This window comes from Sander lucioperca, chromosome 1, assembly GCF_008315115.2.
Source record: "Sander lucioperca isolate FBNREF2018 chromosome 1, SLUC_FBN_1.2, whole genome shotgun sequence".
In the NCBI taxonomy this organism is placed as follows: domain Eukaryota; kingdom Metazoa; phylum Chordata; class Actinopteri; order Perciformes; family Percidae; genus Sander; species Sander lucioperca.
In genome coordinates this window covers 41749888-41771553 of record NC_050173.1, presented here as the reverse complement: position 1 = coordinate 41771553, position 21666 = coordinate 41749888, and the positions used below count along the sequence as shown (strand labels likewise).

General features: G+C 38.4%; 1 protein-coding gene across 7 annotated transcripts in view; it reads right to left on the bottom strand.

The window, feature by feature from the left end:
- The window catches only part of ldb2a (LIM domain binding 2a), an 89446-nt gene extending 76770 nt beyond the window's left edge, over positions 1-12676 (bottom strand). For 4 of the 7 annotated variants that reach the window (XM_031317101.2, XM_031317103.2, XM_031317104.2 and 1 more), the window contains exon 1: positions 12392-12675. In XM_031317101.2, coding sequence (XP_031172961.1) covers positions 12392-12523 — 132 coding nt within the window. In that variant the 5' untranslated portion in view covers positions 12524-12675. Of the gene's footprint in view, positions 1-12391 lie in introns of all 7 variants that reach the window. The other 3 variants (XM_031317102.2, XM_036004459.1, XM_036004464.1) reach the window with 2 other exon arrangements.
- Between the last annotated feature and the right edge of the window lie 8990 nt (positions 12677-21666).

Genomic DNA, 21666 nt, shown 5'->3' with positions numbered 1-21666 from the left:
AATAAGAGGATTTGCAGCTTTTCTTTGTTTTGTACGATTGTAAATTCAATATTGTTTGGTTTTGGACTGTTATTCGGACAAAACAGTCTTTCTGAAGATATCATTTTGGAATCTGACATTTTATACATTAATTAAACGAATAATCAAAACAAAGTTCCAGCTCTACACATAAAAAACTGAAATGTGTACAGGTTCAATTAACACCAAGGCATCTTAAAAAGCGTCTCACCTCAATGAAGAGAAACAAAAATAAGTCAATATGCGCCAGCAGAGACAAACGAATAATAAAACAACAAAATGCATGAATGACAAAGTCAAATTATTTACAGCCCCCATGAGAAATTAAAATCAGAAGGAAGGTGAGGATTTGGGCTCTGACTTGGACACACTAACACTAATTCTACCTATCCAGCCTGTATTCCCCACTGCTGAGCTATTTAGACTGGAATAAACAATCAACAATCATGGCACACTTCCTCCAAGCGTCTAACAAGAACTTCGATCAATACTGAATTCATCACATCCTCAGATATTGTTCAGTTTAGGTGAATGTGCTCTGTCGTAATGTCACTAGTTAGCTCCTATACTTTAAACACATCCTCACCTGTTGCTTATCTACTGTATCAACGCATTCTCATGAACGGGTCCGTATGATATAGTACAAAAATGTAACACAAAGTTTTCATTCATATAATTTGTTTTGTTGTTGTTCTGCTGAATATTGGAACTTTATTGTTTTTAAATGTTAACTTTTGGATGCATTTTAAACTGTGAAATGAGCAAACTATAAAGATAGGAGTAAAATAGATTCAGTTTTAATTTATTACATTTTATATCAACTGATTTGTAAAGAAAAAAGTCTTATGAAAATATCCTATAATGTTGAATTTACTGATGATGTTTATTTTTGACTCATCTGATAACCTTTTATAGTCTTGATGATTTTTTTCCCCCATTGTTACAATAATTATATCTACATAATTAGGGATGCACTGATACCACTTTTTTAAGATCAAGTACAAGTACAAGTGCTCAGTGTTTTCGGACCGAATGTACATTAAAAAAAGTAAATCAGTAAGCAAAATAATTGATTTAAAAATACAACTGTAGGTTTATAAAGCACTGAATGGTTTAGGGCAAAAATACATTTCGGATCTGCTGCTACATTTTGAACTATCCAGACCTCTCAGGTTATCGGGGACAGGTCTGCTTTCTGTCCCCAGAGTCAGATCTAATCAAGAAGGGTTTAGTTTTTATGTACCACATATTTGGAACAAACACCCAGAAAACTGCAGGTCCGCTGCAACTCTCAGTTCTTTTAAATCAAGGCTGAAGACCTTTCTTTTTGATGCTGCTCAATTTACTGTTCATTTCTTACACTGCACTGTAACTTTTATTCTTGTATTCCATACCTGTCCAATTCTATTTTAGCTGCTTTTATTTTCTCTTTAATTCATGTTTGTAATTGTTGTAACTGCTCTTTAATGTTTTATGTAAAGCACTTTGAATTGCCTTGTGGTTGAAATGTGCTATATAAATAAAGCTGCCTTGCCTAGTAATATCCTGTAGTCCATTCCCTATTTATTCAGAATAGTTCACTGCTGAAACAGCTGATCAGCAACATGATGAAACAGCCAGAAACTAGCACAGAGCAGAGGCTGGCTCCCGCTGTAACTAACCTGAAGTACAGTATGTCTCCTCCGTGTTCACTGTATCCAGTGCTGAACTGGGTTTTTTTTTGCTCAATGATGAAATATTACAATATATTTCAGCTAAGTATACAGCACAAGTTACTCTGTTTTGTACAAGCTTAGTGTCATCCAAAAGGCCAATCAATTTTAAAAGACTGAAGTAAATCTACTTTGACCAGCTTATTGTGGGACTATGAAAATTAAGTCCACCCCAGTTCCAGTCAATTTAAGAGTAGAAGACCGCAAAGGAAAAGTACAGGATAATGGACAGATTATGACAGAATACAGAACATGAAACTACATGAATAAACTAAACATTATAATATTCTTGACAGTTCCTGCACATCAGTAGTTTGACATTACTTAATTTAGAAACAAACTAAATAAATTATAGAGATACAGTACATCCCAGAAATATTACTAAAAAAACTTGCCTAAGTAGGGCAGAAGCAGACAATACTTCAAACAAGTCTTGGGAAAGATATAGAGAACACTAAAGTGCTTAAAATGAGGCTGTTCCCCCAAGAAACATGACAACATTGGTCGCTTCAGCAAATCCCCCCCAAAACACATGTTTACATTCAGGTGAATGATGGATGGGTCAATAAAACATCAGACTTTAACACGGGAGACCGCTGTTTGTTTCCTATTTCCAATCACAGTCAATGTTGGTTTCTTTTAAACATGACTGCAGTCGGTCCCTAACCTCAAACAAGTGTTTACATTATTGTAACCAAGACGACGAAGGTGCCCTAACCTTAATGAAGTAGTCATTTTGAGCTAAACCACCATTTCTTTCTAAATCTTACTAAGCAGTTCTTAAACCTAACCTAACCAAACCAAACCAAATTTGTAATTGTTTAATTTTGAGGACTTGTCCAAAAGAGAGAGCTGCAGTAAAATGTAGGAATGTACTTACTGTTTTAAACTGCAGTTTTCATTCATTGTGTTTTATAACATAGGACACATAACTAATTTTAAAAAGTGCAAACAATCCTCAAGGCCTGTTTTAGCATCTTATTCAAAGACCCTTCAACACATCGGCTACAGCAAAGATCCAACCTGTGACCTCTTTGTTTCGGGACAGACTCTCTAACCACATCGGGGAGGAGAGAACAACAGGACATAGATGGACTGCAGGCCCCTCTGTCTCCTCTGTTATCTGAGCGACAGTGCAGCCTGGAAGGAACCATGGGAAAGGGCCAGGAAAAAGGTGGGTCTATTGTCCAAGCATCCTGCTGGATGTGACTGACGCTCATTGTTTGACCATAGGCCTTGTTTTGTTTTTTTCTTCGTATGATTTTCTTGGGAACATCCTCTCAGAGCATCCCATGTACAGTGTGACATTATTGAACAAAGTAAAATGAGAATGTGAATGTGTCATATCAAATATACACATTGGAGGAGATCATATAGCTTTTTAATGTCTCTACTGTATAGTAGATGTGTTTATTTGCCTTTAATGGTTATTACTTTATTTACATTTTGTGTTTAATCTCTTCACAGATATTATGAGTTGTGACTCTTGTAAAAAATTCAATATGATTCCCCAAGCTTTTTAAATGCTATAATTATTCGATGGATTGTATTAAACCTGCAATAACTGCCTTATTTGGCCACTTGGGGGCAGCGGAAACAAGTCGTGAACACAACATTGACAGATCATCATCTTCAAGTTGACATTGTGAACTTATTAGCAAATTAGTTGCCTATTTACACAAACAGCAGTTACTGAGCAGCAATATCGTTTATTTGGAGTCGTGTTTCTGTTCACCTGATGAATGTAAGTCTAATATTTGCTCTCTTTTAGCTCTGTTTTTGGTCTCTACCAACTCTTGAGGGAAATATCTCCCTCTTTAGCTGCTAAATGCTCCTCTATGTTCATTCATGTTCGTGTCTGTTTTTGGAGCTTTTTCTCTTAAAACAAATGCCTGCTGCAGCCAAAAATTACGTTATGAGGGTGAACCAGAACAGTAAAGTTACGAGCCAGACAGCTAAAAAATGAGCTAAAACTCATTATAAAGCACCGTAAATCCAAGGGGAGCTGCAGATTTGGATGCCAATGCAGGTTCATCACTGCAAGCGACCCCTTTCACATTGTCATTTTATACATTGTTATTATAAAAAATATTGATTAAAGCTGCTTTAAAGACATTTTTTAACTTGGAAGCTCTGCAGGCTCCTGAGCTACACTTGCGAGTAAGTGTTACTATTGTTGTGACTGTATGTCTTTCATATGTGTGACTTGCGTCTCTTGTTGTTGTTTGTGCATGGGCCACCAGTCTTGTTTTCCCTTTTGGCGATAAATAAAGTTGTCTATCACTGTGGTCTGTTAATGTGACTCATAACTTGGAAAAATACTGGATAGTGGTTTAACTGTGCTGTTAAATTGTATGTTAATCAGTGCAGAATATTCAGTTTTCCTAGACTGAATTTATCTCAAAAAGGTTTTTGTCCTGACTGTCTATATTCAATGATTTCACACAAAAGTGCAGCTTTATAAGGAATTAATTAATAAACAGCCAAAAGGTACTCAACTAAGTTAACAGTAATGACCACAGGATAAGGTTACTTTTTTCCACCCTTCTTTTCAAAACTATCAGCCTGTCCACTCACCTTCTAGCAGCATTATTCTTTAATTTAGCGAGGGGGATGCAGGCAGGGAGTTAACTAAAGGAAGCAGAAGCTAATGTGATTCAGTCCATTCAGTGACTGGCAGTATTATGAAAAAATAAAATGTTCTTGGTTTTAATGCAAGAGCTCCGAGCGACGTTTTATGGGTCTACAAAAGCAGATGTCTGTTCATTGTCAATAAGTCTATGAATCATAAAAACAACACATATCAGAGACTCGGTCGGTAGAGAAATAAATAATACTGCTGTTTAGTCAGTCCGGGCAGAGTAAATAACAAACGCTATAGACTTATTTAGGACACCATTGTTTTGTTTTGTTTTGTTTCATGAGTGGCAGGGAGCATAAATGATGATTTTTGATTAAATGTATTTGATAATTGAATGGATGCTGGAAAAATTAATACTGTCCAATCATATCCAGCTTAGTGAAGATAGCCTTCTGCTTTTAACAGAAAACAAGTATTAACATCTAAACATCTTTAAGAAAAGAAGACACTGCCCTAACTCTAACCCTAACCCACACATACTATATACTTAACATGTTTTTTTAAATAGTTGATTAATTGATTTTAAAGCCTTTTGTTCAGTTTTGCATCATTAAAAAACCCAGTCATGACACATGAAAAGCCTTTTCAGTGATCTCTGCAGTGGCTTCTTTTTCCTGATGGTAGATAAATCCAGCAGTAATGGTTCAGATAAGGGCACCGTGATGTTCAACACCTTTCTGGTAATTACTCTCAGCCAGTTTCACACGTACACTGTAAAAAATGTGTTGCCAAGTATTTACACATCTTAGGAAGTCCTTTTTTCTCAGTTTGGTAGAAGTTTAGTTTTACGCATTTTATGAAAGAAGAGTTTTGCACAAATCCTGTGATGGGATGATAATAAACAGAGACTCCTCACAAATGACAAGCTGGAACTGGGGAAAGTTTGGCATTATGTTTTTAAATTATTTTGTTTTTGTCTATTGACAAATCGATTAATCTACTAAACTTTTTCAGCTCTAGTTTGGATATCACTGTTAAAGGTACACTACAGCATCTTGGAGACATCAGCGTGGTCTCTGAGAAACCTTTTACAGTTTTCTGACACTTTATAAACCAAACAATAACTGAGACTAATCAATAATGAAAATCATGATTTGCAGTTCTAACGTCTTGTGAAGTAAAAACTTCCTTTGAGTGTTCTCAGTGTCTTGGTGGCTCATCTTTAATCCCTGTCTGTGAACCTCACAGCTCAGTGCCAACTTGACCTCTACATTATAAGCCTATTCATGTCAATCTGACACGTAGAGCTGATGGGAACAGATCCACTTTGCCCCTGACAGGAACAAGGGATTTTGCCATAATGAACACTCCAGTTCCTCCAGCTCCACAGTCGAGCCAATGAGTCAGGTTTGTGGGCCCATTTGAATAATGAGAATGAGACTAACTATGTGCAATAGTCACAAGAATCCAATGAATGGTCTGCCAATCACTGTTACTGATTGGATGTCTATCCACTGAGGAAGAGTGTGACCATTAGACCCACTGTCAGCAGCAGCAGCAGCAGAGAGGTTACTGAATACAGCCCTGTGGGTATGGTGCCTCCATTAAAAATGATTTTGTTTTCCTTCTATTTCACCCTCTGTGATGTAGTTTTACTTACAGTGTTATTCTGTATCCCCGCTCTCTTCTGCTGAATATTAATGTCTTCTATGCTAATGGCCTTACACCGGCTGAGGTCGACCAAGCTCCTCCTCTGAATGTTAATCCGCCGCCTCATTTGCATACGCTTAAGTGTCAAATTCCCCCACAAATCATTGCAGCTGCCTCCGTACGGCGAGGCCAATGGCCCCAGAGCGACAGCACAGAAACAATGTGGTCACACCGTATGCATAGCCTCAAATCCACATCAAAGCCTGTTTAGATTGCCAGGTCACCGCAGGTTCACTTTGTGTAAAATGAAGGTAATGGGATAGCAGTCAGCCCAGTGCAGAAATACAGCCAGGCAGGTAATAAGTATGAATGGAGCAGGTAATAAGGTTGGGATAGAAACAGACCCTGAGTCATCACAGGAGCAGGACTGTTTAAACTGCAGCACAGTTATCAGTTCAAAGGTGAGCGCTGATCCCAGGCAAGCACACAGTACTTGTGTCAGTTTTTATTCCTTCTTACTTTCATGTGAGCTTCTGAGTGCATGGCAGGTGAAAAGGTTGTTACAGAAAACAGTCATTCAGCATGTTTTGAAGGAAGAGTTTAACCTAAAAATGACAACATGATATAATATTCTATGTATCTTTGGAATTTGAAAGCATTGAATCGTATAAAACATCATCAGTGTTAGTGATTCAAACCCAAACTCCAAGGGAGACATTGTCATTTTTGCATATCATCACCACTACAACAATTAGTGGATTAACCAATTAGTGGATTAAAAGAAAACTATTTTGACAACTATTTTGATAAGCAATGAATCGTTTAAGTTGTTTTTTTTTGACAAAACTACCAAACAATTATTCTCAATTGTGAAGATGTGCTGCTTTTCTTAACTTTATGGGACACTAAACTGAATATCTTAAGATTTTTGGTTTTGGAGTGATTGTCGAACAAAAGCGGTGAATAAAAGACGCCACCTCTAGCATTAGGAAATTGTGATTGTGAAAAAAATGTGACCTTTCAGTATTTATTTGACATTTTATTGATTAAATGATTCATGGAAAAAAATTATCTGCAGATTATTCGGTAATGAAAATACCCATCGACTGCAGCCCTAATATCATCATCACTATAGTAAATCAGTGTCAGTATCAGTTGATCATTTGATTAGTCAACTAGTTTAAAAAACAATTAATCAATTATGTCATTTTTTTAAGTGAAAGCTCTAACACATTCTCTGATTTTCTCTGTTTTATATGATTGTAAACTGAAAATGTTTGAGTTTTGGATCGTTGGTTGCAAAAACAAGACATTTGAAGACTTCACCTTGGACGCAAAGAAACTGAAATGGACATTTTCACAATTATCTCATAAATCGATTAATCGAGAAAGTAATCAACAGATTGATGGACAATGAAAATAATAATTAGTTGCAGCTCAATACTACACTGCAGCTCCCTTACCTACAGGCACACTTGTTTTCTTTCTGGGGATTGTATGACACAGACTTAGATGAGAGAATGTGTCTACCTAAAAGTAAACTACAAACCACCCTAAAACAATCTCTCTAATGCACTGAACACCACCAAAATTTAATCTTAACTGTCTGTAATGGCACACAAGCTTCTGAAGGTAATTTTTCTTCTGGTAAAGTTAATTTCTTTGGCTTTTAAAATGACTCAACAGGAGATGCTGCAAACGTTGTTCACTAAAAGTTCCAGTCCATGCAACAATACTGTTTGTAAGATATTAAATCAAAAAGAATAAAATCAAAATAACATGTTTCTGTCTAATTCTAACAACTTGTTATTTCACTCCCAGAGGATTCACTGCATAAAGCCTCTGCTATAGATGTCACTTCTACTCGTACAGACTATAGCTTCCTCTGGGGGTAAGAAAGTCTCCTCCAAGTGTCAAGTCCTTGAGTCCTGCGCCTGCCAGTGCGAGTAGCAGTTGCACCACCAGCCAAAGCAAATTCAAAAGCACACTCATGAATAAGACAAATGGAAGAATTTCTAACAGAAGAGTGACTTCAGTCGACTCCTTCAACACTTTTTTCGAAAAGGTGGTGTCATACTGAGGCTTAGTCAGTTTAAACTACTCAGAGCGATGGAAATGCAAACTATAGTGAGTCATTTTGCTTCGACAGCGTGCCAGCAAGCCCGATGTTAAGTACGCTCGGAGCCATTCTTATCCTTAACAATGGAAGTCCTTTCACGGTGTTAAGCATCTTTACTTGGGTGATAATTCTGACAAGACCGCTATTCGTAAGCTTGAAATCATTTTGACTGGATCAACAAAATATATCAACAAACAAACCCATTCAAAGAAAGGATTTAATATGTCTCTTCACACTAAAATCCAACAGACAAATTCACTATTATATGTTCTTTGGATTTGTTTAATATACTTTCTGTCTTCTACTGTATGTAGGTCATTTTCTTAAAACAATAATAATAAAAAGCCCCTGCTCATAATGACATGTCTAAAAGGATGTCCGTTCAGTCTTTAACAGCCCAAAAAACATACTAGAAGGTGCAATAGGTAAGACTTTTAAAACTAGCTTTCTGTCATATTTGCTGAAACTGACCCTATGTTCCAGTAGAACTACATGAAGCAGATAATTTGAAAAAAAAATCTGGCTCCTCTGGCACCACCTACAGCCTGTAGTGCAATTTACAAAAATCCACAGCTCCCTGTTCAGATGCACCAATCAGGGCCAGGGGGGATGTCTAACGTGGCAATCACTGCTCATGCACACGTATTCATTCTCCCTTATGGAGGGAGGGGCTTAGGAGACCGTTTTGGGCTTTAGCGGAAAGGGGGGAGGGACTGAGAAGTTGTCATGTTAAAATTTTTCGGCTAAGTCCTGGATCTTCACAATCCTACCTACAGCACCTTTGATGTTGTTTTATCACCTTGATACGTCATGACTTTTCCTACTTTTACGAGAATTGCTTATAACCGTGATTTCAAATCATTGACAGTAACAGAAAACGATGCGTTATTGCTGTGCCAGCTGTAAAACATTGTTAAATGCAATGGATTTTCATTGTTGTTGGTGTAGGCAGCACTATCTTCCCAGATCTCAAATAAGTCTATTTATACTTCTCTTCTAGGAGTTTTATAACGGTTTGTTCATCAGAGGTCTAACAGGGAGTCTAATTGACCAAAATCATACGTAACATCACTATGCAGGATGACATACTGTACATTTTTGTCCATGAAGGACTTTTTGGCAATAATAAATGTGTTCATGTATAGCTCATATAACATAAAATATAAAATATTTCTTTATTTGGTGTAATAACAATATGTTATGCTCATTTCTTTACCACTTCAATATGTTTCTACATACTGGGTTTAAATACGATCAGAAGAGAAAAGATTTAATTTAAAGAATAAAAAAGATTGTGTAATTATTGTTATTATTTTTAGAGATACAGTGGTGAACAACGAGGAAGTGAAGCCAATTTCAACAAAACACAAGCGTTAAGATTGTAATATAATTGCAAAGTTGAGTTAATCAAACTGATACTTCCATGACAGATCATCAGTTCACTGCCAGCAGTTTATATCAAACACAGAAGGATATAGATCTGCAACAGCTGCTAGCAGCAAAACCTTGATGAAATATTCAAGAAACTATCCACCAGGACAATTCTAATGGAATCCAGATTTCTTTTTTTATGCAAGAAACATCCCAAACTTCCTGTTTTGTAACAACATCGTCCTGACCCTGTGCTGATACTGACATGGTCTTGTTTCTAAATGTGAGCTGAATTTTAAAGCAGCAGCTCAGTGATAAAAAAGAAGCAGCAGAATGACCCCTTCAGGCATGCATCATCATTAAGGGACCAGCAGCTAACCTCCGCTTTACAGGAAGTAAACAGTATCCGTTTCATGAAGCATACACAATATCTTTACACAATTAACATCTCTGTTTCAGTCAGAGTGAAAGAGACAAATACACATTACATGTGGAGCTCTGTAAAGGCAGATTTCTATTACAATCCTTTTTCCTTTTCCTCAAATATTTTCTTCACACGCAATAGGTTTGTGTAAATTGATGGCTACAGTTTTGCATTCATAAGGATAATTACTATATAATTCCGTTAAAAGCTTGAACTGAGAGCTGTCTCCCACATCTGGATGCAAACAAATTGCAAAAACTCAATGCATCTATTTTTTCCTGTTATAGGACACCACCTCTTCTTCATTATATTCACTACCTGCTTTTTAAATTAAAAAAAATAACCACATTGCTAAAGAGAAGACATATAATACATGGATGAGGAGGAGCATGAAGATGCTATGAACACCAGCGGGAACAAAAACTAATTATATTATTACGCAATTATATAATTTAGTCTGAGGAGATGAAGGTAATGGTTTAAACTGATGTGTGTCTGTATGACGTGTGTTTGTGGATTGTGGACATCATGGAACTCATCCATGTGTACATGTCTGGTGGTACGTTAACACTCATGCACATGCACTGTCATGTCTACGTGTGTGTGTGTGTGTACGTATGTACATGTGCATATGTGTGAGTTTGTGCTTGTGTGCATGGTAATTGCACTTTTTGTCTGGGTATGTGTGGTACGGGAGTTGAGGTCCACTGGGGCTTGGACCACTCCGTATGAATAATGCATCAGACTGGGCTGTGGCATCTCAGCAACATTGCCTTGGTCTGCTTAAAGTTGCAAGTTCCTCTTTAGGAAAGTCAGCATCATTCTGCGAGCTGCTGCAGTAACTCAGCTGGAGCCTGGCTCTAAAACCAGATTTCCAAAATGACTGCCACAATTTCACATCAAATCATTTCATTATGATATATTTATCCAAAACATTTCAGTTTTTAATGTATCATTGGGAATAAAATTCCAGCTGAAAGCCTTCGGCAGCAACTAGAACTCACATTATAAAAAAATATATATATATTCAGAGCTGCAAAAGCTTGTCGATCAATCAATAAGCCGATTGATAGAGAATTAATTTGCACCTATGTTGAAAAACGATTAATTTTAAAGTAAGTAAAGATTGCATAAAAACACTGGTTCTGGCTTCTCAATTGTGAATATTTTCTGGGTTTCTTATTCTTCTGTGATAGTAAAGTCAGAACCTTTTGGTTTTGGAAATCAAGACATTTTTTAGAGGTCACCATGGGCTCTGGGAACTTGTGATGGGCATTTTACTGGCATTCTATAGACCAAATGATTAAGTAATCAAATGAGAAACAATTGGCATAATGAAAATAATGCTTAGTTGCAGCTCTAACATTTATAGTTTAAAAAGTGAACATTTAGGCTGCTAAAAGGTGCTTTGTATTGCATTTTGCTGTCTTCTATTCTCTTAAAGATGCCTCTCGAGGAGAACTTGACATGTTGGATGAACTTCTTATCTGCAGATTTGCACATTTGAGATCACAGAACAGATGCTGAAGACAGATGCTTGCTATATAATTTGCAGTGGGATCACTAAAGGTTTAGTCTGAATGCCACTGTACGCCACACTCGCTGGCGTGAAATTATTTCACCCTCATGCAATTATATCATGATCATCTTACTTTGCAATCAGGGTCACTTTCATTGAGAAAACTTCATCATCAGACACAGTGATGATTCATGAATCATGGCATAGCCTATATTATTTTTGCAGTGACACCACAAACACTTCACCACAGCGGGCAAACTCTCTACATTCATGTTGGTCTGGAGCTGTTGCAGTTTTTAACCGACAAAAAAAATATGCAAATATGTATAAAAAAAAACAAAAAGGCAATAGGCATATGTAAATATATGCAAATAAATTAAAAGCAAGTTAAAAGGCTATTTTGCCTCATTCTATGCAGCCTTGTCAGACTTGAATATTCTGTCAGACATCCTCACTTATGTTTATGTATAACTTTGTGTATTAATACATCACACTACAAAGACAAGTGTTACTCTGAATCTTAGAGTGTAGTAATAAGTCTTAAAATCTTGATTAAAATCTTTAAATTTCAAATATTTGCAATGCAGTTTCACCTGATTTTGATATCGTATTAGTCTACGTCAGGTGGATCACTCAACTCATATCAGACTAGGTGACACTTAAGTTATATATTTAAAAAAAAACTGAATTGGCCACGTAAAAGCATCTCTTCCACATATCGTCTTCTTTTTTCTACTAAAACAGATGACTTTAGATGAGGATATTTCTTGCAGCGTACAACACCGGAGCCTGTTTACTTTCACCTCAGGAATGTTTGGCACTTTGGCATCACATCCACACCACCGGATTGACAGACCTTTATACCGACCCGAGCCCCTCTCCTCTATCTCTCTTTCTCTCTCCAGCCCCAACATCCCTTCCCTCCACAGCCCGTTACCCTTCCACCGGTACCGCAACCTAAACGGGACCGTGCAGCAGTTATCCCCGGTCGGCTCACCTCTGTGCGCGTCTGCAGCCGCTTGTTCATCTCGTAGATCCGATACTCGGGCTGGACCATGTAGGGCGAGTGTCTCCTGTAGAAGGGTCCGAACGGAGACGAGTAGAACGGGTCGTGGGTTGAGTTGGACATGGTGGCTCCTGGCGAGGCGCACGGCGCAATTTCAACATCCAGCGCACATTGGAGTGCGATGCTCTCCGAAGACCCCCAGTAGGTAGCAGCCGCTGTTGAGGCTGAGCTGCACTCTGCAAGTTGGCCTGCCTAGTTCGCTGCTATAGCGTGGTGCTGGAGGAGGGAGAGGAGGGCGGAGGGAGGATAGGAGTGGAGGAGAGGGAGAGGGAGGAATAGGGGAGGGGGGAAGAATTGAAGGGGGAGGAGGGAAGTCGTTTCCTGTTCCCTCAAGACCTACACTCAGTTTTGCACTCTTGCAAAGTTCAAGTAAGATCTCTCTGTGCATGCATGTGCATGTGTGTGTGCTTCTTTGTGTGTTTTAAGAGATGCATTGTTTTAGTTTACATGCATTCATACTGTAAGTCTGTTAACTTAATATTCATTCATCAACATCAAAGTTTCAGCATATCAGAGGTGATAATGAAATGAAACATTAACTGATTGATCCCTATAGTAAAGTACAGCGTTCAGAACAGTTACAATGCCTGATCTGAATATATGGGCTTAATATATCGACTAGAAAAAGAACAATTTCTGAATAAAGAGGTGAGAGTCCATCACAGCTTAGGGTCAAATATCTTCAGTGTTAACAGTATTAAAACTCTTGCATTGGAAACTCTGAGACAACGGCATCAGGTCAGCAATTGAAAAAAAAATACTTTAGTTGATTTATATATTGGAAAACATGTTTCCTGGAAGTTTGTCTTAAAAAAGGAAAAAGGTTACATTTAAAATCGGCATGTTTTACGTCTGAAATTGAAAAAATGTTGACTGGCCGTGGCTAGATCTGAAGGAAGCTCTTTAAAAAAGTTCAATATTCTTCCTCCTGAGCCATAAACTCTGAGAGTTAAAGGTGTAAAGATTCACAGTAAGTGATGATGAGAGCATGCTGAGCAACACAGCTGACAAGGCTGCACTTGTAAACAGTCCATTTCATGTGTAGCATGATATCATAATATTGTATTGATCGTATTGCCTGCAGTCAATGGTGCTAATGACAGAATCTTAGTACCTGGCTAGTTATGCACCAAGTGGCATAATTTGTGATTAAAGGCTGATTCTGTGGCAGTGAACAGTCCGCAATCCACAATGTCTGAATTTCAACAAGCCAAAACATGTATCATATGTAATTCAGTAACATGTGCACAATGATTGGTCGATAATGGATTGTCATTACTGTGAAGCCACTTTGCATGAGATTTAAACATTTTGACATTAAAAAAAGACATTGTGGCACAATGCAAATAAAAATGTGAATAATAAAACACAGCTTTTTCATGTGTATATATATATATATATATATATATTTTTTTTTTAAATAATTGTTGATCGTCAGATCGCCTGATTAACCCGTTAAGAGGCCGTGGGGTAAAAATTTGCAGTTGGGCCCCTACAATCGCCCACCTGCCACCCTGTGTGCAGTATGTACTCTGTCACCCATTAAAACCAGTACAACCAGAATTCATATGCTAGAATAACAATGCTGTGGTTGATTAAACACAACTTTATTAGGAATATGCACCATGTGTGCGCAATATAAACTAAACCAATAAATGTTTTAAAATTTGTTTTTGACAAAGGGTGCATAATTCAAGCTGATAATGCAGGACCAGCCTGAGTTCATATTGTACTTCAGTGTTAAAAAATTCCAAACAAATTTGCAGTTAATGAAATTACCAAAACCAAATGACATGAATCAGTTGGTAATCCACTGCCTCTTATCACTCACTGTTTAGAACAGTAGGTCTTTCCAGAAAATAAAGTGCTTTTTGCACAATTAGTGAAGCGTTTCACATTTCCACCAGCGGTTTCAGACTACATACTGTGTTGTTAGCAAGATCAGTCAGCCGCTACGTCTGATCACACAAAGTAACGAGTAACGCCACCTACAGAAACTCAGAAAATCAAAGATGTCGAAGTAGCTTCCACGCAGTTTGATTGGCGGGTGATCTCTGGGAAGGGCAGGAATATACACATATACTTTCAATGAGCAATAAATCCAGTAATGATCATGCATCATCAAATCAAAATTCTAAATCTCAATTTATTTTGATTGCTTGTATACTTGTTTTTAAATGAACATGAACACATTTTGAATGCATTCATTAATCTAGGATCAGAAATATCTGGTTATAATATCTGGTTCTGAACACACTTGTGTGCTTACTTTGCTTACCAGTTGCATTAAGTTGCAGTTTATGACACACGGACACTTTATGCAAACAGACTGGTTCTAATTTATTTCAACAATTTTACAATATGTTCCATGCAGCATGTGTCAATAACATAATTTACTGTGACAGTATGTGTCAATAACATGTTGAATTTCCAAACCAGACACACCAGAGTGCATTGAAAATGTTTTTTTGGCACAGCGATTAAGATTTCCTCCATGTTCTCCTCCGTGACAGATTAGGCCTGGGCTGCAAAGTAGCCACAAGAATCTAAAAATAAACAGACACTCAGACCAGCCGTAACGTTACAACCAAATCTCACATTAACTGCCCGCACTGAGAATTAATGAGCAGCATTTATGAAGTCTGACTTTTAATCCAAAATGGCTGAATGGGGAGAGGCAGTCTGAATCGAGTGAGATAAAAGTTGTAATCCAAATGCCTCAGGCAACCGGTTGGGTAATTAAAAAAAAAAAAAAAGTTTGAAAAATCTATTAATAAACCTTTAATTAAAAACTACATTTTTAATATCTCAAGACCTTTTCAATTGACATTTCTAACAGGATTTGGTTGCTCGCCTAAAGCGCTTACTACTCAAGTGTGGCTGCAATACAGCACACTGAAGTGAACAGCTCATTTAACAGATTTCAATATAAACTTGGTTGTATTGTGCAGATGATCGTAAACAGGACCTACATGTGAGATTGGGCAGCAGTTGGGCTGTGAACAGACTGACCAGAAGATTTTATTTTTTCAGCCTACAGCGGCTCTCCTCCCAGATGGTTCTCTATAGGAAACACACAAAAACAGCAAACCAGCGACATTCAAAACTTGCATTTAAAATCACACACATTTAGATGAACTGCTTCACCACGAATGTCAAAGATAAAATCATTGTCGTGCAACAACAGTGTGATTTTAAAATTAGACTCACTTATCACATGACATATTTATGAAAGGGTAAAACTGGTGATACCCTGTATTTTTCTTATTGTGATCAAATACCATGAAAAGACCAAAATCAAAAATGTACTTGTCCTACAAACAAGTGTTACCTGTGTGGCCAAAGCCTGATATGTCTTATTCCTCTGTGCCATGGAGCTCCAATGTTGTCTATTAAAAACATATCAATGAGCCACACTGTTGCAATGGGAGACATGTTCCTTCATTGCCATGAACACATACTATAGACATTCCTCCCCTGAAAAACGCCACTATAAGTATTCAACAAGCAATTACGACGCATATTTACATTTATAGTTGTGGCGCCCTCAGTGGTCGTAGTAATTATGACAAGAGCAAAGCAGGAAGTCAAACAAACACAGGACTTTCACCAAGGAGATAGGGGATCGTGTAGAGTTTAAAAGTAAAAGTAAACAGAAGTTGTTTTTTTTAACTTAAAGCTTTAGTGTGTAACTTTTTGATATTAATGAACGTCCGTTACATTTAAGGCATTGCCAAATGAGTTGATACAAAGCTAATTAAGACTATCGGCTCCACACAACTCCCTCTGTATTTCTCAGTATGGCTATGTTCAGAAGATTGTGGTGTCCAGCGACTTTCCCGCGCAGGAACTCGAGCGAAGATAATGACCTCTTCTGAAGACTCCATCATGTTTTCTTAATCCTCCGTGTCCTCCATGGCTACTAGCAACTGTGTGGAGAACGGGTGGGGGCGGTCACAGAAGGCTTGTATCATGTGGACGCGCCAACAGTTTTGTTGTCATTACTTAGAATTCCTCATGGGGGAACAAATGGAACTAGGTTGTGTTCTGCGTCACGTGAGTAAACGAAGTGATATAACAAATGTACTGATTTTAACTCGAATCACCCACTTTTTCTAAACTTAACTAAGTATGTTTGGTTCCTAAACCTAACCATGTTATTTTTGTGCCTACACATAACATAACACACAACGTTAACGACAAAAACCACAACTGTTACGTTCTCTGGTGTAGATATGAAGATAAATAATTTAGGACCGTGATCACACATCACTATAGTTTACTTTGACTCAATTAAATTAGTAAATTCTAGCTTTAGCATCAAATGTGTATTAATCCACTGCTGAAAATAGTCCCCAACAAATGCACTATTTACTCCTGTTTGAATAACATATCCTATGAACTACATAGCCCAGCTCTTTTAGGAAATTATTTAGCCTTTAAAGAAAGAAATCTGTATAAGTGAGCTGTTTTTAAAGTTTTACAGTATGTCATCAGTAGGAACCAATGGGCTTGGAGCTGAGTGCCACAGACAGCATATCGGGAAGTATTGAGAGACTACACATATAAAATATAAAATAAAGACAGCCTTATCCTTAGCTTAGCTTAGCTCCTAAATGTTTTAGGATTAACCACACAAAGCTTTAGGAGGCTTTAGGAAGTTGCAAACAAAGATAATCATTGGAAAACAAATGTGCACTCACCAAAATGCATGTTTGAATCTTTGTCTGAACAACAATCCCTTTGAATCTGATCAATCATGTTCTAAACTACTCAAACACTGTGTGACAGTTAAGTATTTCTGTTAATATATTTATAATAATTGAACCAGTACAGATAAATTACGTGCAGTACTACACTATTAAGAATGCTGCTTTACGCTGTTTTACATTTAATCACTGATAATGTTTTACTGAACTGACCAGAATGATCCTTTTTACTCTTGTTTTCTGTTATAACCTTCATCGCCACATCTGTTTTTTTTTTTTTATTTCTTTCTGCAGAAGGTTTAGTCCACTAAATGGAAAAAAAATAGTAAGAGGGTCTTTTATTTTGAAGCTATTAATGAGCTTAACTCTAAGTCTGTGGTCTCTTTGTAGAGAAGTGCTTATTTCAGTGCAGTTTAACAGAAAGAAATGTTCTTATGTATGACTTTATTATCCTCTACTTTGTTGCACATATGTATTTATGTTTTACACCTGTTCATACTGGGGTTCTTTTACACTCAGGGACAACAAAGGATGGAGTGGAATTGAATTGAAGTGAACTGAATAGGAAACCAAATGTACCTTGAGAGTTTGTAGTGTTGTATCATGTGCATGTTTGCTGAATGTTTGTAGCCTCCACCATTTGTTAAATGCAAAAAATGCATCAAGGATGAAGGAGAGGTGCTTTTAGTTGTGAAACCGCAAGGTGAGGGAGACAAAACACTTGTGGATGAGAATGGAAATGGGTCGGGACACATATAGACACTCTGTTTCTGCTGGGTTCCCTCTTGGTGTTACTATGGTAACATACCCTATCTCCCCACCTACCTACCTACCTGCCTGCCTTTAGCGCACAAACTACACACCCATAGCAGCCGTGCTACAGGTTTTGCACCTGAACGCACCGATGCTGCTCCTGTTCAGAAGAACCGGGAACACGTCTTATCCTGTTTCACAGCAGAGCGTGAAACTATAAAGTTGTAGCTGTGTTTGATGTAACTGCTGCTGGTGTAAACAATCACACTCATTTATTCACTTTTTTTGAGTTAAAACATGCGCCAACATAAATGTTTGTGATATTTTCAGGGCAGGAGGACTAGTTTGATTGTGATAGTAATACATGGAGCTTGCTGGTGATTGACAACAATCATGTAGACATGAAGACGGATGAAGTGCCAAAAAGTAGAGCAGAACAGTGGTAAGACTGCAAAAAAACACTGTAGTCCTCTAGTTTAACTGCAGCTAAGTAAAACTGAGTACGTAAAGCCTTCTCCTATCTAACTCTGACCAGATTCAAGCTTGTTGTGGACAAAGTAAAAACTCGACTATGAACACTGGTAAGTGTGTCCCCTATTTTGAGCATACAATTGTTTTCCAAATATCGATGAAATACACCCCGGATGCCGGAGCAGCAACTTCTATGGTGGAATCTCATTAGCATCGTAATAGCTTCCAGGCTCATTTGCATTTTGCCGTGAGTGATTTTTTTTCTCTCTCTCTTTCCTCTTCACTGCTGGATGGAATTATATAAAAAAAAAAAACAGAAGTAAAACTTTGAAGCACCATATTTTATTTCATTATTTAAGTTAAACAAATTGTAATTGAAAAGCACTTTTCAATTATGCTATTTCCTCATACCGGTGACAAATGAGTCTTACAGTCATGTCAAGCAATTATGGGAAGACACACAGAACTACAAACTAATATTTGCACACGGGGATGACGAATTAGTGTAAATAGATTAATACAGGAAGTAGAGGCTTTTAGTTCTATTGCAGAAAGACCCTGTGTCTGCGAAGGTGGAGTTTAAAATCATATTTGCTCCAATATTTCATGGTGAAGTGACATGAAATGAAGCCACAATGGAGTGTGTGACCACCAAATAAGGAAAATGTTGAAGACAACACACATAGCTGGAAAGATTGTATCCTTCCAGGTTCAGCAAAAGGCAAACTACATATATAAAGTGATTAACCAGGCTTTTGTGAAACCTGCAACCCTTTTAACAAGGTGGTAACACGTCCTTGTGTTGAATACAAGGATACAAACACACAGTGCAGCGTGTTAGACACCCACACTTTTCTTTTCTTATGCTGAATTTTTGCAGCACAGCAAGCAAAGAGTTAATATTTTCAACCAGTTCTGCCTCTGACACACACACACACACACACACACACACACATACACACACATGCACGCGCACATGCGTGCACGCGCGCACGCACGCACGCACGCACACACACATATCCCCACAACCCATCACCCCTGATCACACTCAGACTCGCGCACACTCCCACGCACACACACATGCACACACAAACCCATAATTCCCAACACCACATCCCCCTCTCCCTCCTCACCCACCTCTTCCTCCTGCCTCCCTGAGCTCACCCTCCCCCTCCTCCTCCTCCTCCTCCTCCTCCTCCTCCTCCATTCTCCATCCCCCCCCCTTCTCCTTACTCCCTTCCTCCCTCCCTGCTTTCCTCCCTCCTCCACCACCACCGCCCCCCCTCAGGTCAGTTAATAAGCGAGCCTGAGCCTGTGCCTCAGCTTGGCTGTCTGGAGGACATGCAGAGCAGTGTCTCCAGGGAATTGGCTCATGCAGAATGCTGCTCCGCCGAGAGAATGGAATTTTACCCTCGCTAGGGCTCCCTGCCGCACCGCGCAGCAGGAAACCTGACAGACACACACAAACACACACAATTGCACGAGAATGCATGGCAACACGTGCTGCAAATCAGCACACAAACATCCTCACACACACACACACACATCTAAACATAGTGGTCCCAAGAGTGTGTTTCTTGAGACGTCTTCCCATCCTTTTAAGTAAAGTGACCACTACCTTAGAAAAACACTTATTTTACCCCTGAATCATCAAGAAGCCATCATTAACTTAATGGCCACACAGTCTTTAGGGACACGCGGTGATAGTCTGTGTTCCACAAAAGCCTCCATTACACTCCAGCAAATGTAAACACACACGGAGACATCAGTGGGTACAGTGTCGCTAATGAGTTGCCCCGTAGATTTAGGAACAGTGGCTTTTCCACACTTCTGTCTCAACTTCAAGTCTTCAAGAAAGTAACCCCCCACCACCACCTCCTCCTCCTCCTCTTCTTTCATTCCTCCTCAAACCCACAGCTCCATCTATCGGTGTCCCTGGGCTACATGTTATAGTCTGTAGACGATGGAGATTAGACACTGGGAGGAAAGGAGTCAGTCGGATGCTGTAATCACCATTCCAGCGAGCAGAAGTATGTCATGTTTCATGTAAATGAAGGATAGTGGCTGCAAACAAGTTTCACTGTAAATGAAGAGAGTGGGTGAAAACATGTATGTAGAATTAGAAGAATAAGCAAACATAATGGCACAGCAGATAAAAGAACTAAATGTCTTCTCGAAGTGACCTTTAACTCTTCATTTTTGTTGTTGTTGTAAATAACATGTTTTTGTGCGATTCAAAATGTCTCTAAATGTGACCCAATTGGTTTTAGAGTCTGTGTAGTTTCAGGACAAAATGACAGAGGTCTGATGAATCATGTTGCCCAGCAATGCGGAGTATGATTCATGCCTTGAACAGGGTTGTATTTATTCTGGAAAAACAATGCTCACTGCATTGAGTCTACATATGTACAAGACATGCAGGCAGAGCAGAGAAATATATTTTTGCTGATGTGTTTTTCAAATTCTACATATATAATCACAGTTATGGAAGGTGGCGTGTGAGCTCAGTGTTAGGGATTATGACGTTTTCCTCTTGTTGATGAGATTTGGCTGAGCAAAGGACTAGATAAGACCCAATCCCATTTTCCATGGTTGTGGCATGTGCACCGAGTCTGAACGGGATCTCCAGTCAGAGAGATCCCACCACCTTCATGTGTAGATTACCACCACTGTTCCAATGGGATTAGCAATCACACAGATTGTAAACCGGTGTCGCTGCAGGATTGAATTGTTCACAGACAAGACTCTGTCCTGCTTCTTTGCTGTCAAACTAAACGTGGGAGTGCTTGGCTTGTCGGGCGTCTTTGACTAAGAGCCAATTATCGGCTGTGTTCAGTGTGGTTTGGACCTAATCATAAACATTTTTACTTTTCTCTCCCCCCACTTGCCTCAACAAGGAAATATAATCCAGAAAAATAACATTCACATAGGAGGTGATGTGAGGTGTAATGTGTAAACTCACACCCTAATTGTAAATTAGATTTTTTTCAAACAAAATGTTATTCTCCACCCCCAAATACACCATGACAGTGGTGGAAAAAATTGTGGAAATGGAAGAGCAAAAAAAACACACACACACACACACACGCACGCACACACACACACACACACACACACACACACACACACACACACACACACACACACACACACACAACCTTCAATGAGAGCCTCTCCATGAAATCCTGAAGCCAAGGCAGCATTTACACCATGAAAATGTTTCAAATAATAACATTGACACTTAAAATATAAAATATTCCTGCACTTTTTGCA